General features: G+C 41.8%; 1 protein-coding gene across 1 annotated transcript in view; it reads left to right on the top strand.

Annotated features, from left to right (window-relative positions):
* The first annotated feature begins 1115 nt into the window (after nt 1–1115).
* The window catches only part of cstpp1 (centriolar satellite-associated tubulin polyglutamylase complex regulator 1), a 290003-nt gene continuing 263259 nt past the window's right edge, over nt 1116–27859 (top strand). Inside the window, exon 1 of the mRNA XM_048545045.2 lies at nt 1116–1288. Coding sequence (XP_048401002.1) covers nt 1246–1288 — 43 coding nt within the window. The 5' untranslated portion in view covers nt 1116–1245. The remainder of the gene's footprint in view (nt 1289–27859) is intronic.

Genomic DNA, 27859 nt, shown 5'->3' with positions numbered 1-27859 from the left:
GTGCTTTGGAGCATTCAATGACCATGAACAGTGATACATAAATGCAAGTTTGATATAAACATTGTACAGTAAATGTACAAAGAGAACAAAAAAAAACACAAGTTGAATGGTTCCTGAGTATGGACCCAATAGCTCTAGATATAAAAATTCTGTTAACTTAAAGTTTAAAAAAATTGTAAGAGTCATAAAGTCCTGCAGAATGGAGACCATTCCTTTGGCCCAAATTGTCCACACCAACCAAAACGTCCATTCACTCTAACCCATTTCTCTGCATTTGGCCCATATCCTCCTAAACCTTACTTATCCATGTATTTGTCCAAATGCCTTTTAAATGTTGTTAATATACCTACCTCAACCACTTCTGTTGGCAGCTCATTCCATATGTGTACCACCCTCTGTGTAAGAAAATTGCCCCTTGGTTTCGCATATATTTTTTTCCCCATTACTGTAAACTGATTCCCTCAAATCTTCAATTTCTCTGACCTGTCCTTTCAAATGGCTATTTCCCATTAGAGTCATAGAATCCCTACAGTGTAGAAGCAGGCAGTTTGGCCCATCAGGTCCATATCGACCCTCCAAAGAGGATCACACCCAGAGCCAATGCCTCCCCTATCTCTGCATTTCCCACTCTAGACACTGGGCAACTTAGCATGGCTGTGAGACTGTGCTATACATCATCCCCAAAATCAGTTCTTCTGGAGCAGCCACTGCATTTAGCTGTCTCTGGCATTCCCTGCTTAAATGTTTTGCTTTGCCACCTCCCTTCCCAATTGGAAAACCCTTCACCCTGTCTTTCACTTTCTCCCTTCTGGCATCTGGGCTCCCATTGCTACCTGAGCCCAGTTTTAGTTTGCAGGAGTACTCTAGTACTGTGTGGGACATGCAATTGAATGCAAGGCAGCAAGTTAACTTTTGCCATGCTTTCTAAGAAAAGAAAACAGCGAATGAAACCTTTAGTCTGGGGCGGGGGAGAGAGGGGGTTATTTGTGTTTTAAACCCGAGCTGTGCACATCCTTGCAGCACGCTGGAGTGAGATTTCTGAGCTGGGACTTAGGCAGGCTCCTCTCACAACAGGAACCATAGTTCAGGGGCCTGGAGTGCTGAGAGGGGGAATCTTTTGCGGTGGCACGTTTCCGGAGAAGCCTGCTGTTATGGTAACAGCAGAAGCTGGTGCGGGTTGTAGGTGTTGAGGAGAAAACGGCGGATTTTCTCTCGGTATCTCTTGGTTCTGACCTGGGTGGGAGGATGAACGCGGACCGATTCTCAATGTCGGCTGAGGACTACCTGAGTGAGTAGTGAGTCCTGGCCTCTGTCACGATGGTCCTTCACATGGGTCCTAGCCTCAAACATTCTCCCTTTCTCTCTCCTCCTTCCCCTTCTGCAGAACATTTCCAGCAATTTTCTCTGCTCCTCTCTGTTTTGATTCCCTCCCCCTTTAAGTTTCACATTCCTTGCAAGCTTGAAATAAAAACAGTAAATTGCTGGATAAACTCAACAGGTCTGGCAGCGTATGAGGAGTCAGAGAAACGAGTTAATGTCTCAAGGCCAGTGACCCTTTTAGTTTATTGTTTTATGATTTTTTTTGTTAAAGCTTTCTCTCCTGGTGGTTCTCCCCGCCCTAAAAAAAAAGCGTTTTGGAACATCCGTTGGGAGTCTGGTCTTCGGGGAGTTGCCATGACCAGGCTCTCTTGCCCTCTGATTGGACCACTTTGCCCTGGGCACTGGCATCTGTGATGGTGGGGACCCTTGGGAGGAGTCAGCCTAGTTGGAATTTATGGCTGAATGGCCTTCTCCCATTCATTCAAGTATGTCTCCATACTTCAGTCTCATTGTCAACACCACTTTCCTGTCTGCACCTCCATAACCCTCGATTCCTTTGCCTATCAAGGTATGAAGGTCTCCGTGGCATTATTGGAATAAAGTTACTTGTATTCCAGCCTTATGTTGGGTTCTGATATTGTGACGGTCATGTTCATGCACTCCTCTCACTAGTTGACTGGTTGTCGATCACCATTTTTGACTAGATATAGTTAGGGTAGAGGTTTTGTTGTGATGCCATACTTGTGGACCTGCTTAGCTCTGTCTGTAGCCAGCAATGTTGATGTTATGTTTTGTATGCATGTAGTACTGTGTAGTAGTTTCAGTTGAATGTTAGGCAACGAGGGTCAGTGTTGAGAATTGTCAGCTCTGTGTCTTCTTATGTGACTTCATCTTGCGACTGTCCACTGTTGATGGGCGAGAAAACACCATGGATGATGATGGAAGATTCTGGAATGCTGGTACATTGCTACAATCCTGTGGAATTTTACTATGTCAGTCTGTTGCCCTCCCCCCTCTGGTGGGGTAGTTCTCCTAATGTTGGTATAAATGCTCAGATGTTCTTTCTTTCTTTTACTGTTGGCTACATAATATTAAACATGGAATTGGCCCTTTTCACAAAGTAATTTGATTGCCCAAGTTAGAATTCATTATTGTTTACAGAATTATGTTTTCATACCTTGACTTTAATTTATCACTTAAAGCTGCTTCATCTGTTCCTCTGTATGCTTCTTTAATTTCATTGGCCCCATTCTCCCTCTGGACCTAGAATTTGTGTAGATTCCCCTTGCCTAATGATCACGTTGTTTACCCCATTTGCAGTGTTTTCACCTTATTCTAGCATTGATCAAGATCACCTGAGTTATTCTACTCATAATGCTGATCGAATCTGATCTCTGTCTTTGGTAGAATCTTTGAAGTGCACATTCGCACTTGAGGCATTTTAGTCATTCATTCCCCAAGTTAATATCTTTGTTTGCCTTATCATTATTTCCCTGGATGCTCCATATCCTTTTACTATGAACCTTCTGTTGATAGTTTTCAGAATTATGTGCACTGGTCCTTGTTTTGTACCATGTCTTCTTCATATTATTCACTTCTTAACCTTCCCTTCACCCTTGTTGCAAAGACATTGGTTCTGATCTAGAATCATAGAATCCCTGTAGCATGGAAACAGGCCCTTCAGCCCAACAAGTCCACACCAACCCTCAGACATCCCACCCAGACCAATCCCACTATAACCCACCTAATCTACACGTCCCTGAACACTGGGCAATTTAGCATGGCCAACCCACCTAGCCTGCACACCTTTGGACCGTGGGGGGAAACCGGAGCACCCAGAGGAAACCCATGCAGACACAGGGACACTGCAAACTCCACACACAGTTGCCCGAGGGTGGAATAGAACCTGAGTTCCAGTGCAGCAGTGCTAACCACTGATCTGAATCTGATGAATGACCTCCCATTAGGGTGGCACAGTGGCTCAGTGGTTAGCACTGCAACCTCACAACGTCAGGGACCCAGGTTCGGTTCCAGCCTCGGGTGACTGCCTGTGTGGAGCTTGCACATTCTCCCCGTGTCTGCGTGGGTTTCCTCCAGGTGCTCCGGTTTCCTCCCACAGTCCAAAGATGTGCAGGTTAGGTGGATCGGCCATGCTAAATTGCCTGTGGTGTTCAGGGGTGTGTGGGTTATAGGGGGATGGGCTGGGTGGGATGCTTCATGTGGCGGTGTGGGCTTGTTGGGCCGAAGGGCCTGTTTCCACACTGTAGGGAATCTAATCTAATCTGTATTGTTATTATCTTTCCCAGAGCTTGTTTCAGCAATGTAGAAACCAGAAACCTGCTTTCTGTGCCATCTGTTTAATCATTGATTGTTCATCACACAACATTGTGAGTAATCCTAAATTTACCATAATTAATATAGTTATAATTAAGTAGTAAGTCCTGGACAACATCCTGGACTGATAAATGATAACTAATGTTAGTGCCATGCAAGTGTGAGTCAAAGATCATCTCTGATATGAGAAGATTTAACCATCTTCCGTTTATGTTCAATGGCAATCCCATCACTGAACTCCCCACTATCAACAACCTGCGCGTTATCATTGACATTAAATGGAATAGGATCAGCCATACAGACAATGACTATAAGAGGAGGTCAGAAGTTAGGAATTCTGCAGTGAGTGACACAATCAAGAAAGCTCATGGACTGTGGGCATATATATATCTAAAGGACTGGAGCACAAGGGTGCAAAAGTTATGCTGAAGTCATGCTAAACCCTAGTTAGACCTTACTTGGAGAACTGTGAGCAGATCCTGGGACCACGTCTTAGAACCATACATCAGCCTTGGAGGGGGTACAGTACAGGTTATAAGAATGATTCCTGGATTTCAGGGGTCATCAGGAGAGATTATCCAAATTAGGCCTGTTTTCTCTTGAATTTAGAAGGTTAAAAGGTGATCTGATCGAGGTCTTCGAGATTATTAACAGGGAATAACAGGGCCCACTTATTGGATACTCTACAACTAGGGGCATAGTCTGAGAATTAGGGCCAGAGCTTTAAGGTTAGATATTAGGAAGCTTCTGACACATGAAGGATAGGAGAGGTTTGGAACTGTCTTCCTCAAATGGCAATGGATGCTCAATCAGTTGTTAATTTAAATCTAAGATGCATTTTTGTTAAACAAAGGTATTAAGGGATATGTCTTCTTTAAACCGGTTTGGTTTCTATTTCCCACCTTACATTGCCTATTACTTCATGCAGCAAATTAGCTAATTACTTTAGCTCTACTAACTTGACTGTTTTGATCCACATCGTTGAACTATCGGGGCTACAACACCTTTTCATCCCTTATGGACCACTTCTACAGTGGGGTCAGTTTTTAATTGTTCAACCATTACAGTACTTCCCAGTGTCTTTCATGTCAACTTCTTTCTCTTTGATGCCAAATATGTATTTTTTTTAAAGGTTTATATCCCCAGTTAAATTTTCTGCAATAGATTTTTGTTTGTAAAATGAGAATTTCAGTACTGATTCTTACCAATGAAAAGATAAATACAGTTGCAAGTTATTTTTAGTGCTGGCTACAAGACCCCTTTTCCTTTTGGTTACTGTTCATGTCCAGCATATACAAGAGAGGTTGATGGTAATCTGGTTGATTTATGCTTTCTAAAACTGAAATGGATTCTTAATTCCAGTTCTTAGCAGTGAAGTTTACATTCCATTTTGCTGGTGTGTGTTTGGTATGCCTTTTGTATCCTCACTGAAGATGAAGTTGGAAGAATCATGCAAAGTATGGGTATTCATTGCCATCTGCTTGTGCATATTTTCTTTATGAACTATTGCAAATTACAGGTCATAGATCAGTCATTTTCTTCTTCAAGTGTTGTCAGGACTCCAGCAAAAAAAGTGTCTAATTACAATAATTTTTCAAACAAGCTGGTAGTTGCCAGAGGCAGTCATGTTGGGTTTTGTTGTATGACTTATGTGCCACATCTGCTAAAAGGCTTCTCAATTCATCTAAATGTGATTAATTTGGATTTCAATTAAAATTAAATTGCATCAACTGCAGTCATTTGCTTTTTGAACAAATTGAAAACCTGTTTCTGGGAACCTCCAATTATAAATTATTTTTAACTTGGAGTGTAAGTTGCTACGTCTTTGCAACAACCTGCTGAGGACCATATTTGACACAATTTTTAGTCACACCTCAGCTTTGGCTTTCTAAGTGAAACAAACCATCGGGATATCATGCTAGACTTTTATCTTTTAAATAAGTTCATTGTAATAATCTGAAGAGTATGAAAGTTTTAGAAATAACTTTTGAGAAGTGACCAGTAACCAAGTGGCAACTGTAGTAGAGACAAAAAATACTACAGATTCTGGAATCCAAGATAGATAAACAGGAGGCTGGAAGAACGCAGTATCTGAAGGAAAGGAGAAGTCAGTGTTTCAGATATTATACTTCTTCAGGTCTGGAAGTGGGCTGGGGAGAGCTGCAGATACAGGGGGTGTGAGGGGCATAGTAGAATGGTGGCGATAGGTGGGCACCAGTAGTAAGTACGACCTGGTTTGTTGAAGGGAGGGATGAATCCGTTTGATAGCTGGAAGGGAGAGTCAGTAGGTGGAATGGAAGGGAGGAGATGGGGCTGGAAAGGCAGCCAGGGTTGTGTAGGAAGGTTGTTTGAAATTAGGGAACTTAATGTTGAGTCCTCTGCACGGTTGGGTGCCGAAGCAGAAGATTAGGTGTTGTTCAGATTTGCATTATGAATTGCTGCGACACTGGAGGAAGCCAATGACAGACATGTTGGAGGGGGAGTGGGGAGTGTATTGAAATGGGCAGTGACTGGAAGGTTAGGCTGGCTGTTATGGGCCAAGTGAAGATGCTCGGCAAAACAGTCACGTTGTCTACGTTTAGTCTCCCCGATATAGAGAAGACCACGTTGGCAGCACCGGATGCAGTAGACTAGTAGACTAGGAGATGCAGGTGAAGCTCTGTTTGACTAGGAAGAACTGTTTATGGCCCTGGATGGAGGAGGGGAGGTGTTGTGTGGGCAGGTGTTGCATCTTTTACGGGGAAGATACTTGGGGGGTGGTATTGTTTGGAGTGGTTGGTGGGGAGTGTAGCATGAACTGAGGAGTGGTAAAGGGAATGGTCCTTGTAGGAGGCAAAGCAGGGTGGGGAGTGGCATATGTGCTGGGTGATGGGGTCTGATTGGAGTTGGAAGTGTTTGAGGATGATACGTTGGATGCGGAGGCTGGTGGGTTGGCCAGGGGGTTCCTATCTTTTAATATGTTTGGGGTGGTGGGGGGGGGGGGGGGGGGGGGGGGGGGGGTCGGCATTGGTAGTTTAGAGTCTACTGCGTCCTGTGCTGCCGATGTGGTCTCCTCTACATCACTGAAACCAAATAGACAAGATGACCGTTTTCATTGAACATCTTTGCCTGGCCCGTAATAGCCAGCCTAACTTCCCAGTCATCTCCCAATATCAGAGTTAGCGTTTAGGCTCCTGTGACCCTTCCTCAGAACTTCCTTACTGAGCCCGAAACATTAACTCTGATCTTTTTCTTCGCAGATACTGCCAGACCTGCTGAGCTTTTCCAGCAACTTCTGTTTTTATTTGTGATTCACAGCATCTGCATTTCTTCACATTGAGCTAGGTTAACACCACATAAACTTTGAAAAGATCTTCTTGAATTTCATACTTATGGCTGAAAACAACAAATGCTGGAGGTCGCAGCAGGTCAGGCAGCATCCATGGAGAGACAGCAAGCTCATGCTTTGAGTCTACTTGACTCCTCATCACAGCTGATGCAAAGTGTAGAGGGGGCAGCATTTATGCTATAGTTGGGTAGGGTGGTGGTGTGTAGGGTGCTGAGCTAGAAAAGATGTTGCTAGTTCAGATTAATTGGGATAACATGGGATATGGGTGCCACTAGTGAGGTCAGCATTTATTGCCTGCCCCTATTTTCTCAGAAATTAAGAGTCAACATATTGCCGTGTATCTGGAGTCACATGTTGACCAGACCAGAGAAGGGTGACAGATATCATTTAGTGAACTAGATGAATTTTTTACAGCAATCAACAGTGGTTGCATGGACACCATCAGACTAGCTTTTTCTAAAATTCTAGATTGGTGAAATTTGAATTCAAATTTCACTGTCAATTTCATCAAGCTGGTATTTGAACTATGGCCCTGGGGCATTAGCCTGACGTTCTGGATTACCAGTTCAGTGACATTACCAACAAAGAACTGGAAGGCTTGAAAATATGTGTCACCCCCCTCCTTCCTTCAAGCCTCCAGCCAAAGGGAGTTGGGCAAGCCTCAGTGTCACAATCTCCGTAAACATTATACTTTTTATACTTCTGCCTACTTGCATTTGCCCCAATCTCTTTTGAACTCTGGTGGCAGTAATTCCATAGCCATCTCAGGAACTGGCCACATTCTGCAAAAGATCATGGTTACAAGTGGAAACGAATGCTGTCCTCTATACTAAACTCTGTATTCGTAGTTTATGTTAATCCGGTAAATGTTCCTCAGGCAAAGGTAGAAGCTGGAGTCAACTTGTATTTGACATAGGTTTTATTGATACTCCTCAGTCTGTCATAAATGCAGGCTGATCACTTCCCCTTCCAGGTGGGGACTGCTGGTTACGAATCTGTTTCCATTACAATCAGCCCCTCTCACTTACATCTTAATTAACTCTCAGCCTTTGTAACGTTAGCAGCTTGTACTGATGATTCCTGCTCTGCTGTGGCTTGCCTACTTCAAACAGATCATGCATATTGTGCGCTCTCTCTGCTTTTGTAACACTTGTTATGAACTTTCAATAAAAGTGATGACCGCAACATACTTCTCACAGAAGAGTCTTGTAGGCCTCAACCTGGGACCTTGCAGAAGTCCTGGAGCCATGTTGAGATCCCCGCCAATGAAGATGAACTCTGTTTAAGTACTTTCTTTTTATTCCATGCACCTTAAAATGGTGCTGGATTGTGGCAACAGAACATGTCTCACTGTACCTTCCTAGACATGTGACAATAAATCATTCATTCATTCATTCATGCTGCATTTATCTATATTAAATGTTTTGCCACTCCCATTGCATACAGAACTGCCTGCAACCAAGTTAAGTACAACCCATACTTTTTTGGTGTTACCCATAAATATGTATGTTAGCGTGTAACAGATTCTGTTCTGTTGTTAGATATTAAATACCTAGTAGTTTAAAGTAATAACGTAAACTGGTATAGATTAGCTTAGGATAGGTGGATTTCCCTACAGTGTGGAAACAGGCCCTTCGGCCCAACAAGTCCACAGTGCCCCTTGAAGCATCCCACCCAGACCCATCCCCCTAGAACCCACACACCCCTGAACACTATGGGCAATTTACCATGGCCAATCCGCCTAACTGCACATCTTTGGACTGTGGGAGGAAACCCGTGCAGACATGGGGAGAATGTGCAAACTCCACACAGACAGTCACCCGAGGTGGGAATTGAACTCGGGTCCCTGGTGCTGTGAGGCTGCAGTGCTAACCACTGTGCCGCCCAAATAGATCAGTTATTTATATTAACTGATGTGTGTATATAATATACATATACATATTCAAGCCAACCCAGACTGGGGGGGTAACAAGGTGTCGAGCTGGATGAACACAGCAGGCTAAGCAGCATCTTAGGAGCAGGAAAGATGACAGTTTAGGCCTAGACCCTTCTTCAGAAATGGTCTAGGCCCGAAACGTCAGCATTCCTGCTCCTAAGATGCTGCTTGGCCGGCTGTGCTCGTCTAGCTCTACACTGTGTTATCTCGGATTCTCCAGCATCTGCAGTTCCTATTATCCCAGACTAGGGGGTGATTGTTTAGAGTGGAAAAAGTAAGTTTGTATGGCAAGCAATAAACAGCCTTGATCAAAGCGTTCTAGTCTCTGTATTCTACAAAAATATTTGAAGGTCCTCTAAAAATATAGATTGTTCCCTGCTATATTATTTGAGGTTGTTAGCAAAGATCTTGTTGCTTGACAGCTCCGAGACTGATTGTTGTGGGAGCCCAGTCGTTCGTTATTGGCTGCCATACAAAACTGCTACTATTATGATGATTTATTACATTTTGTGTTGACACATGCATCTAGTCCATTATCCAGCCAAATATCTCTCTGGTTATCCCAAAAAAGCAACCTTCCGTTCTTGAAAGATCAAATACACATCAATTAAACTGCTCTCATTCCCCAACTGAGTAACCCCTTTTCAAAAACAAAGGTAAATTCATTGCAATCACTAATGTGCATGATTTAGTCAGAGATTTGTGACACCTTTTATATGAATATTAACTTATGTAATTTTACTTCTCCTTTCCAAATCTTTAGTGCAAGGCTTCATTCTTTTGAGCCTTCTTTTGTATCAAAGTGCGCAGTTAGGAGGATACATTTTTGGAAACACAGCTTTTTTTTTATTCATATGTATATGAATCTTTTCGAAAAAGCCTTCTTGCAGGTTCTTGAGGTACACTAATTGTACTGTTGTAAGTGTTTTTAGGTTGTGGCGTGAGTGGTGTATATATGTTAGAGAGATGTTTCAATGCAAATAAGACAGCACTAATTATACATATCTTCTGAAATTCGAATCCATATAAAATGTCAGGAGATTTATGATTCTGTCCTTGAGGAAAAAGATATGCTACCTATTTCTGAAACAGAAATAAACAGACTAGATAAAGATATGAAGCATGACTGCATCCTGCCATGTTTGGTGTTGGTGTCAAGTGAAAGGTGCCGAAACATACCAACACGTGGTGAGGGCATTTGGGGAAGCAGTATTGTCAGAAACCAGAGAGCAAAGTGCACAACCGTTCTGAATTTGGAACTGATTTTTCAAGAAAGAAAGAAAGGTGAACTGTTATAGTATTAAGCCAGTATATAACAGAAACATAAAATAAATATTCAGAGCAAGTTACCTGATCGAATGACTTGTTCTGTGCTGAATTTAAATCTGGCATGTTGCCATACATGCAAATAGATTGAGAATACAAGGTTATTTGAAACATCTTAATATCTTATCAAAACTCAACCATGAGAATTAAATGAGAGTTCACGATAGCTTAATTTTCTGCTCTTTAACAAAGAAGATGGATTTTTGTAATAATTAATAGTTTTGCTTTAAAAAGAGACAGATGCATTTTGTTGAAGCTTTCATCCAGTACCCATCAAGACTATTTGCAGGAAATACCACAGCAAGGGGAAAGTTTTTTTTGGTTAGTTTCAAGTGATGAAGTTTTATTTAAATCTTACACATTGTCCACAACAGTTTTGGCGGTTTTGCCACTTTTGCTGCCAAATCCGCCCCCCCCCCCCCCCCCCCCCCTTTGTAGATTTTGTAGCCCTTTATCACTTTACCAGATACAGGTTCCTATCCATTCAATTATGTAGCTTTAGTAGAACATTATAAAGACCTGGAATCCATTTGTATTTAGCAAAGCATTGGCCATAGACCGAACACCAGCTCAACTGGAAATTCTCATTGGCAGACTTCACAATGACTTCACACCTTGCCATTATGTTTTATAAAGTCACCACCCTGGCACATGAATTCAGGAACAATTTGGTTTTTGGGATTCAGGAACAACTCCATTTCCTACCTATGTTCCTGATTCCGACAGGCATATGAACTTATTGTCTGTTTATCTTACGTATTTTGTGCAATATCATTTGGCTTCTTGAGTCAAGATTTCTTTATCTTAAGCTGGTTTTGAGGTTTTAAAAAAGGCAGCTAAGAATCATTGTTAATTTAGCTTGTCAGTGAACAGTAGTGATAGTAAGAATGGAATGACCTAGTCAATACCCCCATAGTGCGCTAAAATCTCTCAGCTGAAGGAGGGAGCATATTATTAAGGTAGCACCATCAGGGAAGAGAAAAACCTGTGGAGAAACTATTTGTGTAATATGTAAAGGGCAGGTTGTCAATTCCCTTGGATCCCAGACTGATGTAGGATAGGATAGGAAAAGTCATTCTGGCCATCCCTTGGATTCAGAGGATCAAGAACCCTTATCATTTTTATGCTTGAACCAGTTCTCAATTACATTCACTCAGTCTGGACACAAGTTAACCTTCTATCACATAACGTAGCAGTTGAAGATGATTTTTTAAATGATTTTTCACTACATTTCTGCCATATTACCACAGAACTAAATTCTGCAGTTCATCTGTAGCTTGGAAGATACTCTCTCCCTGATTCATACATTCTCACAATCAATAAATGATTCTGTTTTAACATGTACTGAACTCATTTATACACTTCTGTATTCTTTACAACATGCAGCAAAGCTTTAACTCTGATCCTATCCAAGTATAGGTTTCACTCTATCTTTTTAATAGGTGCTGTATCAGAAGTAACTGCTGTGCAACGCAGCGATTTTTCAGTTTCCATGTTCATGCTCGAGCCCCTGACTGACCTGTAACTTCTATAAAATGCATCTTTATGCCTAACACCTGGGACACCGGTGCCTCACAGTATCTGTGACCTGGATTCAATACCAGCCTCAGGCGACAGTCTGTGTGGAGCTTGCACGTTCTGCCTGTATCTGCATGGGTTTCTTCTCGGTGCTTGGGTTTCTTCCCACAGCCCCATGGTGTGCAGCTTTGGTGGATTGGCCGTGCTAAATTACCCCAGGGTCCAGGGGTGTGCACCCGAGGTGGATTAGCCATGGAAAATGTATTCTTACAGCGATAGGGTGGGGTTGGGGGTGGGTCTGGGTGGGATGCTATTTGGATGGACAGTGTGGACTTGAAGGGCTGAATGGCCTGCTTCTGTGCTAGGAATTCTATGATTCTGTAATGTTACAAAGATTATCAGATGCTATTGGTGTTCTGCATGGCCCTTCTCTTTTGCAGATTCCTCAAACCCTAGGCTGTTATCATGTAAATATTTTGTTTCTTAGAAAACAGATTGCCACTGCAAGGTGTATCCTCTCGCAGCCAGTATTACATTTTGAGGAACAAATGTCTACTTAGTTTAATGCATTGTGTGTATTTCATAGATGCATAAAGAGTTATAGAATCCCTACAGCATGGAAGTTTTCTCTCCCTTTTGAAGATCGAGTAATTTTTTTTCACTATAGTAACTAAACAAAAGTCAGCAAACTTGTGGAATAATTTACAACATGGAAGCTGGCCATTGGGTCCATCATATTCCTTGATGGCTCCCCACAGAGCAATCTTGTCAGTCCCACACCATCAATACAGTTCCAGTACCCTGCAAGTTTACTCTCTTCAAATGCTCTTCCAGTTTGATTTATTGTCATGTGTGCTGAAGTACGATGAAAAGCTTTGTTTATGAGCTGGACTGACCGATCATAGTAAGCAAGAATGTGCAGATCAAAGTGACTTAGACAGAGGTACAAGTTACATTGCACAGGCTGTGTGCTAGATGTGATCATGTTAGCAAGATCAGTCATTATTTGAGGCTAGTGAGTCCATTCATCAGTCTAATAACTGTTGGAAAGAAGCTGTTTCTGAACTTGTTGGTGCATTTGTTAGGCTTCTGTATCTTCTACCTGATGGAGAGGGTTGTAGGAGATCATTACCAGATTGTGATGGGCCATTGATGATGGCAGCCTGACCATAACAGCAAGCCATGTAAATGGAGTCCATAGAACATAGAACATAGAAAAGTACAGCACAGTACAGCCCATGATGTTGTGCCGTGGAATAATCCTAATCCAAAAATAAAATAACCTAACCTACATTCCCCTCAATTCACTGCTGTCCATCTGCATGTCCAGCAGTCACTTAAATGTTACTAATGACTCTGCTTCCACGACTACCACTGGTAAACTATTCCATGCGCTCACAACTTCCTAGGTGAAGAACCTCCCTCTGACGTCTCCTCTATACCTTTCTCCTAACGCCTTAAAACTATGATCCCTCGTGGCAGTCAATCCTGCCCTGGGGAAAAGTTTGGCTTCCATGATGGCCTGGGCTGTGCACATGACCTTCTGTAGTTTCTTATGATCCTGGGCAGTTTCCCTTCAGATTTATTAATCTGTTTTGCCTCCCCTACCCCAGTGCACAGCTAGCTCCAGACCATTACCACTTGCTGTTAGTTCTTCCTCACATTCCCTTACCCAAACTCTTAAATCTGTGTGTCCTAGTCTTTGGGCGATTAGCAAATGGAGACAGTTTATCTACTATATCTAAGCCTGTCAGAATTTTGTACATCTTTGGTCAAGTCTTCTTTGTTCCGAGGAGAACAACCTCAGCTTCCAACTTTGTAACCAACACCTTTCTGGTCCCACATCCACCCCTCCCCCAACACCACCACCACCAACAAAACCATTACATTCAATTGCCTGTGGATCTTCAGTACTTCTCAAAGTGTGCTTACCAAATTGAACATAACTATACAATATATAATGTTATACAGTAGCTTAATAGTGTCTAACTAGGCTGTAGTTACTGTACATGTGGCAATTCCATTAGATTTTCTTAAAGCATGACAATAATTGGGAAATAACAATCTACTCACTGCATAACTTGAAAGTATTCAAATTTAAATGTTAAGCATTAAATTTTTGCTTTGGTATGTTCTTGAATAATTCAGTTTTTATGCAAAAATAAAATTCAGTGGAAATATTACACCATTGAATGTTGCCATGATGACCAACAACTTGCCTTTCCATCGAACAAAATCTTCATTTGCTAATTGGTGAACAAACAGTCCGGTCACAGCTATTAATTATATCAAGAATGCTTGCCTGACATTGAAATGTGAATGTGTATGATGTTTGCAGACACATCAGTGTCTAAAGCTTCTTCTAGAACCAATTTATTTGACAAGCAAGTGGTGTCAAAACCACAGCTCATTAGATTGCTGCAAATCCTGCTTTTCTACCTGAATGGAAATGTCTCTATGCCTGTGTGTTGCAGAGGAATTTATTTGATCTAATATGACATATTCTTCTTCTTCCTTATTTCAAATGGATTGTTTATCCATTGTGGCAGTGTGTGCAGAGGCGCACCCATGTTAAAATTGTAAAAGATTAAATTAAAAGATTAAAGTATGGTCCATAACACGTTGGCACCTTATTTTCAAAGGTATTTTAGCTACAGTGTTCATTTAACATTTCTATTCATATTGTGTCATATTCTGTGACTCTTGCAAAATTGCATAATTATAAATAATAAATAGGGCAGCACGGTGGCTCAGTGGTTAGCACTGCAGCCTCACAGCACCAGCAGCCTGGGTTCAATTCCACCCTCGGGTGACTGTCTGTGTGGAGTTCGCACATTCTCCCCATGTCTGCGTGGGTTTCGCACATCCTCCCCATTTCTGCGTGGGGTTTGCATATTCTCCCCACTTCTGCGTGGGTTTCCTCCATATGCTCTGGTTTCCTCCCACAGTCCAAAGATGTGCAGATTAGGTGTATTGGCCATGCTAAATTGCCCATAGTTTTCAGGGGTGTCTAGATTAGGTGGGTTACAGGGGAATGGGTCTGGGTGGGACGGTCTGAGGTTTGGTGTGGACTTGTTGGGCTGAAGGGCCAGTTTCCACACTGAAGGGATTCTATGATTCTCTGAAATGTAAATTCATTTACCAATTTTAATATGAATGGTGTATATACCATTCATGAAAAGGTAGAATTCATGATGGGGAGCCTGTGTGACCTGCAGTGTGCAATACCACAGGAAAAGAGAGATTAGCAATCCAATAGGCCAGCATCCCTGCTCAGAGACTACATGTAATACTACAGCTATAAAACAAATATTATAGGTCACCCTTCAACCTCCTACCATCCAATGATAAAAGGTACCAACCTATCCAGGCTCCACTTATAACTCAAACCCTCCAGTCTTGTAAATCTTTTCTGCACCCTCTTAAGTTTAACAACATCCTTCCCATAGTGGAGCGACCAGAACTGTATGCAGTACTCCAAAGCAGCCTCACCAACATCCTGTACAACCCCAACCTGACATCCCAATTCCTATTCTCAATGGGCTGAGCAATAAAGGCAAGCATGCTAAATGCTTTCTTAATCACACTGTCTACCTGTGATGCAACGTTCAAGGAGCTGTGCACCTGAAATCCTAGTCTGTCTGTCTGACAACACTCCCCGGGCACAGACTATTATCTGTGTAAGTCCTGCCCTTGTTCATTTTAGCAAAATTCAAAGCCTTACATTTATCTAATTTAAGCTCCATCTGCCACTCCTTGGCCCATTGGCCCTATGGATCAAGATCCTTTTGTACTCTTACATGACTTTCTTCACTGTCTACTATATCACCAGTTTTGATATCACCCGCAAACTTAGTAGCCATGCTTTGTACATTCTCATCTAAGTTGTTTGTATAAATGACAAACAACGGCAAAGCTATCACTGATCCCTGCGGAATAGCACTGTCACAGGCCTCCAGTCCAAAGCAACCCTTCACCACTACCATCTGCCTCCTACTATCATGCCAATTTTGTATCCAATGGCAAGCACTCCCAGAATCCCATGTAGTTTAACTTTACTAACCAGCCTACCATGCGGAACTTTGTCAAAGGCCTTGCTAAAATCTAGAAATACAACATCTACTCTGCCCCCATCTACCTTATTGGTCACATCGTCAAAAAACTAGATCAAGTTTATGAGACATGATTTCCAAAGCACACATTGCTGACTATTCCTAATAGGCCCTTTCCTCTCCAAATGTAAATCCTATCTTTCAGAACCCCCTCCAACAACTCACCCATAACTGACATCAGACTCACTGATCTATCGTTCCCAGGCATCTCCTTGTAGTCTTCATAAATATTGGCAACTCTGCAGTCTTCCAGGACCTCATCCGTGGCTGTAGATGATAACCAGTATCTCTGCTAGAGATCCTGCAATTTCTTCCCTAGCTATATGATCAGGCCCTTGAGGATTATCTACCTTTTTTGCTTTTTAAGGCCTCCAGCATTTCCTCTTCTGTAATGAGGACTATTTTCAAGGGATCAATATTTGTTTACCCAAGTTTCCTATCTTCCATTTCTTTCTCTGCAGTAAATACTGATCAAAATATTCATTTTTAGACTTCAGCCATTTTCATGTAATATCTATTGACAAACAAGTATAACAAAGCAAGAAATTAAGTGTCAGAGATAGTAAGAACTGACGATGCTGGAGTCAGAGATAGCAGTGTGGAGTTGGAGGAGCACAGCAGGCCAGGCAGCAGCATTTTGTGTGCTGTGAGGAATGCAAGACCTATTGATATTGATAATTACTTGCACTGCTTTAAGTACAAGGAAAATGGTTCTTTTGCCACTGTTAATCTGTTTGAATGTAAAAATTATATCTCAAACAAATGGATGGATTTCAATGACATCTCATGCTTAGAAAATGGCCGAAGTAAGATCTGATTAATTTTTGATAAGAATTTGGATCCAGATCCTGGCATTTTTAAGGGAACCATTAATTAGCTAGGGTGTATTGATTTTTATCTCAAAAATTTTGAGCTGTTTGTAGAATGTTGTGAATTATCTCAGCTGTTGTGATATAATTGGTCACAGATGTTATAATGTGAGCAGACTTTTCATGGAAGGTTGTTGAATACGGATTGGTCTGAAGCTTCTTACTCAGTTGGAAGCTCTAATTTATTTTCTTAGTTTTTTGGTTGATGCTCTGTAACTATAGGCAGGGCAAGCCTAAAGGAAGAACTGCATCAGAGAGAGTAGGAACTGTAGATGCTAGAGAATCTGAGATGACAAGGTGTAGAGCTGGGTGAACACAGCAGGCCAAGCAGCATCAGAGGAGCAGGAAGAAGGATCCAGGCCCGAAACGCCAGCCTTCCTGCTCCTCTGGTGCTGCTTGGCCTGCTGTGTTCACCCAGCTCTACACCTTCTTACCTAGGAAGAACTGCATGATTTGTAGTAACATTGAATTAACACACTGTGTTGGAAGTGTGTCCTCTACTGAGTATCCTCACTTTTAATATTGCATTTGGCCTGAAATCTGTCAACATACAGCACTGGTTGCTCCTGTAAATTCTGATCTCTTTGGAAGAATTGAGAACCATTGAAAATGAATATTTGTTGTACTTTGTGCCACAACTGCTTGATCTGTTTTTTTTTAATGAAAGCTTTGTGTCATACATAGCTAGCAAAAGCTATTTTGTACATATTTCAATTGAACTATTCTGGGTACAGCTGTAAGTACATATCAGGAAACTTTCCACTTGGTTGGTCTGTGTAGATTCAGATGATAAGTTTGATTTTTTTCTTGAACAAAAAGTGAATCATTAACAATCTTAAACAAGAGTTGTCTTCATTCTGCTATTCCAATTCTTGTCGAGTACGCTATTAGAACATGGGAATATGTAGCTCTTGTGTTTCCTTCTATACTTGAGTTAAATAAATTGGCCCAATTCTTTCAATGGAATATTATTAGTTTACTCTTCTTGGTTACCTGGTATTTTAAAACAGAAGCCATTTTGAGAAGAACTATGAATCAAGTGCATACTTGGGGAAGGGTGTACTTTCATTAGACCAAGACAGAGTAAATACATATTTGTTGATTAATTATATTTTATCGTTATATATGATTTATTGGTTCATAGGACTTGGATGTATGGAAGTTGGAAGTCTATAAGCTTTTCTGAATTTTTTTTTGTTCCCAAAATAAGGTTTCAATGGCTGAGTTGCTATGTCCTTAAAATCTTCCATTAACAAACACATCACCCTAGCTAGTTTATACATTATATCACAAGTTACTTTTAGCTTGCATCTGTACCAGAATCAAATGCAGAATTCCTTTAAATGATGTTGAAAGCGTGGCTAATACAATGGCAAAACTTCCTTTGATGGATGAAGGAACAATCAAAGGTCAAGTCACCCCAGGCTGTCCTCCTATCTCCTTTTCACTCATTTACAAAGCATATCAATGAAGGCCTTGAAAACAATTTGCTTGTTCAGCTTCCTGCGATGGTGTGAGTTAACATATTTTAGAAAGTCTGATGGTATTTGAGAAGATAGTGTAAAGGTATTATATTTCTCATGTCAATATGTTTTTGGAGCAATTCTAAAAATACCATTTATTGAAAGTAGATACGTGAATGAACAAACTGGTCATGTATATGCTCTTAGAATTTACTAAGTTTGCATTTATACCAAAAATCTAATGTCCCTCTCTGCTTCATTATCCCCTGAAGATAAAGTTCTTAAACATCATCAAAATTTATTTAGAACCGGAAGGATGTGGATGATTTGGAGAACATGTAAAAGAGGTTTATCAGGATGCTGCCGGGATTAGAGTGTATAAACTATCAGGACAGGCTTGTAAAACTCAGCCAGAGATAGTAGGAACTGCCGATGCTCGAGTCTGAGATAGCAGGGTGTAGATCTGGATGAATACAGCAGGCCAGGCAGCATCAGAGGAGCAGGAAAGCTGACCGTTCAGGTCAGGACCCTTCTTCAGAAAATGCTGCCTGGCCTGCTGTGTTCATCCAGCAATACACCTTGTTTTCTTTGTAAAACTCTGTTTTCTCTGGAGTGGCAGAGGCTGAGCAGGGACTTCATAGGAGTCTTAGAAATTATGAGATGCATACGTCAGGATCTCCTTCCCCAAAGTTGAAATGTCTAATACTAGGGAGCATGCATTTAAGGTGAGATGGGGAAAGTTTAAAGGAAATGTGAGGGGCAAATATTTTACACAGAGAATGGTAAGAGTCTAGACTGTGTTGCCAAGCTTTGTGGTGGAGCCAAGTGAGATAGGGCTGTTTAAGGGACTTTTAGATAAGCACATGGTTATGCAAGAAATGGAGGGATATGGACCATTGGCAGAAGAGATTAGTTTAATTTGGTGTCATGATCGGCACAACAACCTGGGTCAAAGGGCCCGTTCCCATGGTGTACTGTTCTGTGTTCTGTGATTAATTCCGACTTTGTGTATGTTTATTGTTCTTTCTGCTGGTAAATGCTGAGGGTCCTATGCAATACCTCAATTTTGAAATTCTCATCCTAGCTTTCGAGTCCCTTAATAACCCATCTCCTCCCTATTCCTGCCACCCCATTCAGCTCCAAAACCCTCAGTTCTGCGCTCCTTCTTGGGCATTGCCCATTTTAATTACTCCACTATTTGTGACTCTGTCTACAGCTGCCCAGGCCCTAAGCTCTAAAATGCTCTCTCTGAAAGTTGTCCTCTTAGTTTTAAAGGAATCTCTTCTAAAAGACACTCCCTAAAGGAATGACAACCTCATTAATATTTTATGTGTAAAATATAAACACGTATAATTTTGTGTTTTAAAATATAAACACAAAATATATTTTTAGTATTAAAATCATTAAATGAATTTCATAGACAGATGTAAAACATTTTTTTGCCTCTGAAGGTTATTAGTCTGGAGTTCTCTTTCCTGGAAGGTAGTGGCAGCTGGATCATTGAATATATTCAAAACAGACTTAGATTTATATAGTCGAGGGAGTCTAGGCAGTGAGGGCAAAGGGAGGGCAGGCAGGAAAATGAAGATGAGACCACAGTTGACCCATCATCTTATTGAATGGAGAAAGCAGGCTTACAACATACATACATACAATAAGACAGCACAGAACAGGCCCTTCGGCCCTCATTGTTGCGCCGACATCCTTCCTCTCGCAAGGAGACCAAAATCGATGGCAGTATTCCAAAAGCAGCCGAATCAATGTCCTATATGGCTGCTAAGTGATCTCCCAACTCCAATCCTCAATGCACTGACCGATAAAGGCGAGCACACCAAATGTCTCCTTCATATCCTTTCTACCGGTTAAGTGCTGACTGGCTTAATCCTGCTCATAAGTCCTATATTGTTGCTGTTTTTATTTTCAGAGCATTCCTTTTATTAATGGGAATTTGTAGAAAATTTAAGGTGTGCGTGTAGATGGTTTCCTATCCACTGGGGCTTGGAGCATAGCCTAGTGATTTGCTGTGCTGTAACTCTGACCAATAGCAGTTCCAACAGATGAAGAACGTTACTTTGGTGAGCTCCTTGGCTTTGCCAAGAATGATATATGCAGGCCGTTCCATTTAGCTAATTCAACATATATGCTTGGGAAAAAATACCCTTAATACAGATTAGAGAGTGGCATGCAAAATAGCTGAAACCTATCATTTCTCAAAAGGATTCCTGAGTCATTGCTCTTCTTAATTTTTTTTGACAACTAAGTTCTTTTGCAAAATGAAATGTATATTTTGGAAAGCTTTCCACAATCACTATTAAGTCAGGCAGCGGAAGGATTGTATAAAACTGTAAATTGTATTAAATATCACTTTAGAAGCCTCAGTGAGTAAATATCAATGTTGTTCCAAATTTCTTCATTAAGAAACAGGCTGTCTTGTAATCGATTATAAATAATGCCTTGGAAGGACATAGTATGCTAATAGGTAAAATCAGCATCATAAGCACATAACTAGGAGCAGGGGTAGGCCATTCTGTGAAGAGCCAGATTGGACTCGTGACATTAACTCTCTTTCCCTTCCCAGCCACTGCCAGATTTGTTGGTTTTTGCAGTTTTAATTAATTTCAACAATGAGAAAATGAATGGTCTGCATTTTTACAGTGCTTTTTATGTTCCGCTATGTCTCCATATGTTTTATAGTCACTGCTGCAAAAGTAGGCAACATGGTAGCCAAATTGTGCACAGCAAGCTGCGACAAATATCAACATTATAACGATCAGAATTTTTAGTATGGTTGAATGTTGGATGGGACACCAAGGAGAATGGCCCTGTTCTTTTGAAGTAGTTCCATTGGATCTGAGAGGGCCAAAAGGACCTAGTTTCAAAGTCTCAGCCAAATGTTGGCTGCTCCAATAGTGTTGTGCTTTCTTGGTATACTATTGGAACGTCAGCCTTGATTTCTCCTTTGTGCTTAGACCTAGATGGGTCTTGAACTGACAGTGTTCTAATTTGGAGAGTGCTATCCACTGAGTTACGGTGGGCTGTTTGTTGAAAGTCTTTGCATTGATTAAACCATTTATTTTTAAAGTTAACTGTTCACAGTTTGGTTCAAAATGTTTAATTAATATCATTCCAAACATTCCACTGTTACTGTGTAAGTAAATCTGGAAATAAGAGCCTAATGATGACCATGAAACTGCCGTTGACTGTCGGGAAAAACCCATCTGATTCACTAATTTCATTTTTAGGAAAGCAAACTTCTAACCTTGCCTGGTCTGGCCCACGTGTGACTCCAGAATCATAGCAATGTGGTTGAACCCTAGCTGCGTGGACAGTGGCCCAAAGTGTGGACAGTGAGAGATCAGCAATAAATGCTGGCCTAATTGGCAGCACCCAATCCCATGCATAAATAATTTTAAAAATTACTGTAGGATTTGAGTGGTTCTGTTTTTCATCCAAGCTTGTTGCAATCATGTGTCATAATCATCATCAGTTCTGGTTACCAGGTGAAAGTTCCATAGCATTAGACAGTTAAGTTAAAGATTTTCACTAAAGATTTTGAAATGGGCCTCCTCCAGTGTCATGATGACGCCACCCACAAACTGGAGGAGCAGCACTTCATATTCCGCCTTGGGAACCTACAGCCCAATGGCCTAAATGTGGATTTTACCAGTTTCACAATTTCACCCACCCTGTCTCATCCCATGACCAACCCGCCCTCTCATCCCTGCCTCCTTGACCTGACAGAACATGTCCATCTTCTCTCCCACCTATCCGCCCTCCCACCTCACTGACCAATCCCCACTACTCCCTACCTACATTCACCTGTCACCATCCCACCGACCTTCCCCAGCCCCACCCCTCCTCTATTTATTTCTGAGCTCCCTTCCCCCGCCCCCCCATTTCTGAAGAAGGATCCTGAAGAAATGTCAACTTCCCCGCTCCTCTAATGCTGCCTGGCCTGCACTGTTCCTCTTGTTCCACACTGCTTAATCTCTTAAATTGCTATTACTGTGTTAGTGGAAATAAAGTAGGTAAATTTGATTATCTGACAGTGGAATAGAGAACTTGATTGAGTTTGATTGTGATTTCATCCAGTTACTATGTTGGCACTTAGTTGTGAAATGGCCACTTGAAACAGGAGTGAGAGAGCTTAGGAAAGTGCAATCCAGTAGGCCCAGCCAAGAGGAAAACAAATTTGCAGGCCTTTTCCAGTGGAAGTTGCAAAGAATAACAGAGAAGAGGTACTTGGTGCTGGAGAGGAGCGAACACCCGGTGGGAGTATGAGAGAAGTCATGTGTGTCAGTAATGAATGTGCAGACATGGCAATTGTGGTTGGCAGTCCCTTGATTTGAGGATGATAGCAGGTTGGGGGAGTGGTTAGTAGCTCTCTGCCATGCATCTTCATGAAACTGAACAAGTTGATTCACGGATCTTTGGACTCATGGGCAGGATATAGGGCTCCCATGTGTAAGTGGGAATTCAGACTGCAGGGTTTCCTGCCTTTTCTCTCTTCCTGTGTTATCACTGTATCTCGTCATTAAGACCTTTTATATTAGTAGCAGTATCCAGCAGTAGCAGTGACTATAATGAAGTCAGCGTATGAGCTTCCTGATTGGGGCTGTTAATCTGGTACATTCAGGGGGGAGCTCTGACTGACAGATATAGATCACAAAAAATCGTAGAATTCCTACAGTGTGGAAACAGGCCGTTCGGCCCAACAAATCCATGCTGACCCTCAGAGCATCCCACCTAGACCCATCCCTCTATAGCCCACCTAATCTGCACGTCCCCGAACGCTATGGGCAATTTAGCATGGCCAATCTACCTAACCTCCACATCTTTGGACTGTGGGAGGGTACCGGAGCACCTGGAGGAAACCCACGCTGACATGGGAGTGTGCATACTCCACACACAGTCGCCTGAGGGTGGAATTGAACCCGGGTCCCTGGTGCTGTGAGGCAACTGTGCTTACCACTGAGCCACCGTGCTTCCCGCTTTGGGCATGCCAGAAGTTCTTTTGACTCTGAGAACTAGCTCTGAGGAAGCTGGATCAGTGTTAAGGATTTCCATGTGTAAATGGGATACTAGCCTCTGAAGTTATTTCAGTGGTGACGTGAGGAAAAAATATGTTCGTGAAGAAATTCACTCGTAGCAGTCATCTTTGAATTATTTGGGAAACTTGAAGTGTTCAATCTTGCTGTCAAAGACTGGGCCTGCTGTGTGGAGAGAATGTGCTAATATTTCCAGGTAAATGATTTGGGAGCAAATGAAAAGCAATGAGCAATTCTCCTGACAGCTTATGGAGCAGCAACATTTTTTTTGGTTATTAGGAGCCTAATGTTTCCTGAGCACCAGATACTAAAACCTCTGAAGGGTTGACCGATTGTAGTTAAGGAATATTACGACCCCAAGCCTCCTTTAATTCCGAGGTGCTATCAGTTTCCTTGGCATCCCTGGTTTTCATACTGCCAAGGGAATTCATATCAGGAGTTTTGGCAAGGTTAAGATGACTGGCAGAGGAATGTGATTGTGGTTTGACCTGTAATTAGATGTTGAGAGACCATTTCGTATGTGGGATTAATGATGTAACCATCCTGAAGCCGAACTGGACTTCAGCCAGGCACTACAACACACTTTGTTGTTAGAAGATGCGGCAACTGGAGCACAAAAGTTAGAGTATGCCGATGGACACCTCCGTCAGGCCAGTGGAGCTTGGGGTCTCCATCTGAGTGAAGGCAATTTCATTGCCCCTCTCGGGACATATCCTGAACAGAGGAAGTCTGGGTCAGCCCACAGCAAAGCCCAAAAACAAAGTAAAACTGGGCTGGCAAATCATTGTTGTTTCTGCCGGCATGCAGACTCGAGACAGCAAAGGAGTCCGACTAGGCCTGAAGAGAGTAACGAGAGTACGCACCCTTGAAAACCCACCCACATCTGCCTGATACAGATACGTTCAACATGTTAACTTATATTATAAATGATGTAAAGGGTACTGTATTTTAATTTGCAATAAAAAATTATTTTGAACAAACTGAAATTTTAGAATTAAATCTTTGAATTTCATTGTAAAATATGTAAGCATCTGTAAAAGTTAATACTTTAACTGAAATATTTATTAACCTTTGTTAGAATCAATGCACAATAGCACAGCCATTTAGATCTACCATTTAGGCTACCACTTCAGTGCTTGAAAAATGCCCTTAATTGCATCTCTTGTGTTTCCTGCACTTCTGCCCTCACATCCCCTTGCCCCAACAAAAATAAAGACAGAATCCTCCTTGTCCTCGCATACCACAACACCAAACTCCGTATTCAGCGTATTCATTCTTCACCATTTCTGCCACTTACAATCTGACCCCACAACCAAAGATATATTTCCCACCTCAGTCCTGTCTGCCTCTTCATAGGGACCACGCTCACTGCGACTCCCTTGTCCGTTCCACTCTCCCCACTAACCCCACCACCCCTGGCACCTTTCACTGTAACCGCAGGAAGTGCTACACCTCCCGTCCACCCCACCTCGATTCAAGATGCAAAACAAGTCTTCTACGTTAGACAGTGGTTCACCTGCGCATGCGTCAACATGGTCTACTGCATCCGCTGCTCCTGATGTGACCTCCTCTACATTGGTGAGACCAAGCGGAGGCTCGGAGACTATTTTGTAGAGCATCTGCACTCTGTTTGCGACAAACGACAATACCTTCTGGTTGCAAGCCATTTCAATTCTCCCTGCCGTCCCTGGCTGACATGTCTATCCTGGGCTTCCTCCAGTGTCACAGTGATGGCACCCACAAACTGGAAGAGCCACACTTCATATTCCACCTCGGGAACCTACAGCCCAATGGCCTAAAGATGGATTTTACCAGTTTCAAAATCTCCCCAACCCCAGCTTCATCCCATGATCTCTAATCCTCCCTCCTTGACGTGACACAACCTGTCCATCTTCGTTCCCACCTTACTGACCAATCACCACCACTTTGACCAAACCCCTGCACTCACCTATCACCATTCCACCTACTTTCCCCAGTCCCACCTCTCCTCTCTCTCTTCATTTTCTGAGCTCCCTTCACCCTCCCCACTTCTGAAGAAGGGTCCCAACCTGAAATGTCAACTTTCCTGTTCTTCCAATGCTGCTGGCCCGCTGTGTTCCCCCAGCTCCCCGCTGTGTTACAGCCCAATCAGCCCTGCTTATATGCACCACCCCTTGCACACACATTGTGATGAGCACTTAAATTGTTCAGTAATAGAGGCGTACAGTATTGAAGCAGACTCTTTGGTCCAACTCAACCGTGCCAACCAGACATCCCAATCTGATCTGGTCCCATTTGTCAGCATTCAGCCGATATCCCGCTAAACCCCTAATGTGCATGTACCCATCCAGAAGGCTTTGAAATGTGGTAATTGTGCCTGCCCCCCACAGGTTCTTCTGGCAGCTCGTTCCGAAATATGTACTACCCTGTGTATGAAAATGTTATTGCTCAGATCTTTCCTATATCTTTCCCTTCTCAGCTTGGTTTTACTGCTCAGGCACCAAACTGTGTGGTGGTAGCAGCAGGGGGCTTGTTTAGGAATGTGCAGAGGCAAGATTGAGGCATTCGAGGGAATGCAGAAGCCTCCAAACACCCCACCTATCCAACACTCCAATTAGCACCTGCCCTGCATGTGGTAGAGTCTGCAGATTGAAAATTGGACTTGTCAGACTTCTTAGAACCCATTGAATCATATTGGGATCGATTCATCCTCAAGCCTGAGAGATCACTACAGAGGATGCATTCTATAATCTTTTGATCTTAATCTTGAACATTCTTAACAACTGATAATTGGGTGGCAATACCCCATTAGACAGCCGTAAATGTTTGTGATGACACGAGTGAAGCTGGAGGAACGCAGCAGGTCAGGCAGCATCAGAGGAGCAGGAAAGTTGACGTTTTGTGTCAGGACCGTTCTTCAGAAACTGCTCCTCTGCTGCCCGGTCCAGCTTCACACTGTTATCTCTGACTCCAGCATCTGCAGTACTTACTATCTCATCCATAAATATTCATCTATTTTTATGTTCTGCTGACATTATTTGTATTTTCAAATATCATCTCTGGCTTTTTCTGAATTTCGTTTCAACAGTATGTTTTATGAGTTAACCATATCACTGGCTTTGTTTGGAACAAGGCAAAGAGGCTAACTGGCTTGGTGTAAAACAACAAAAATGACAAAATGTTTCAATATTCAAGGAGGTAGAAGATGTAAACCCAGCTTGTCTTAATACTTATCTCCCAGGGTCAAACTTGTGTTTCAGGCAGTCATTCCTTGACACTGACCTAGTATTATGCTACTTTCAGCCTTATATTGTCACAGTAGTCGGCAGACAATGCCTCAAATCTTTCATGCAACGCCATTAAGAACTTTAAAGGTGAAAAATGTGATTGTTAGAGTCATTGAGTTTCAAAACAGATTGTAAAGGACAACTTTTCTCAATTTGTTTTATAGTATTTTGATGTCTTCCATCCTGATAATCCACATTACAATGTTCTAAGAATGATCTATTTACAGTTTCACTTTTTGTCACTTTTGAATGGCGAAATTTCCTGCTACGAGCTTGAGTATCACATCACAATTTTAATAAAACAGCTCTTCTTGGCTCAGATAAAATTTTGTATTAAAGACTTAATGTGTTCTTTTGCTTTCCAAAGTTGAAATGCTGTAATTTACAATTTTCATCGTAATTTGCGTGGAAACGGTTACTTCAGAATGAGATAGTCGCCCTCTTAAGCCACTGCAGACCTCTGTGTCAAAGTGATTTATTGGGTCTATATTTCAGTGCCAGCCTTTTCATGTGATAAAGGATCAAATAATGACAATTAACAAATGGCCTTGCATGGTGAATTAACATCTGCTTTCTAAAACAGAAATTCCTAAAAACCGTTTCCAGAGTGTCCCCATTTTATGCTGGCCACAGATGTTGGGGTCAAGGGAGGGTTGTACTGGTCTACAAAATAAAAGAATGAAAGGAAGTTTAAGCTCATGCTAAGAACACAGAAGCTTAGGTTATTTAGAAAACTTAAATTTTATTTCTTGGAGGAAGAACACAAAACTCTAACTGATTTAGTGTTTTCCTGTAATAGGAGACCAAAATTACGCCACAGGGACCAATGTTTAAAGGTTTTCAAATTTATCCTGTTCACTTGATTTAAGAGTATAATAAGAATATTTGTCAAAATGAGATTGTAAATATTCCTTGACTGTGCACATTAATCAGATTTGTGTTAGTTATCAAGCTCATGCAGTTCACAGTTTTCAAATTTCTCATTGGGGAGAGGTTGATTATTTTGATCAGTATGTTTTAGATAAATATTTCAGGAGAGTATCAGTAAATCAGAACTTCTAAAGAAAACTAAAAGCCTGTGTGGGCCTAGTTTGACCCAGTAGAATGTACTATAATTTCTATTACATGAAATGGGAAGTTTATTTTGGCACTCTGTATGTGGCTATTTTGAATTGTCTGATTTGGTTTTTGGTTTGCAATAATATAAATCTTCCACCAGTTTTAACAGAAATGATAATGTGGAAGGCATCAAAAGCTTTGGACTTAGTTGTGTCATGTTGCATTTCAACCCAGTTGTAATCTTAGGGCACAACTATTCATTCCCTGGATATGGCTAGAA

This window comes from Stegostoma tigrinum, chromosome 17 (assembly GCF_030684315.1).
Source record: "Stegostoma tigrinum isolate sSteTig4 chromosome 17, sSteTig4.hap1, whole genome shotgun sequence".
Taxonomy (NCBI): domain Eukaryota; kingdom Metazoa; phylum Chordata; class Chondrichthyes; order Orectolobiformes; family Stegostomatidae; genus Stegostoma; species Stegostoma tigrinum.
This window is presented reverse-complemented; position numbering and strand designations above follow the sequence as displayed.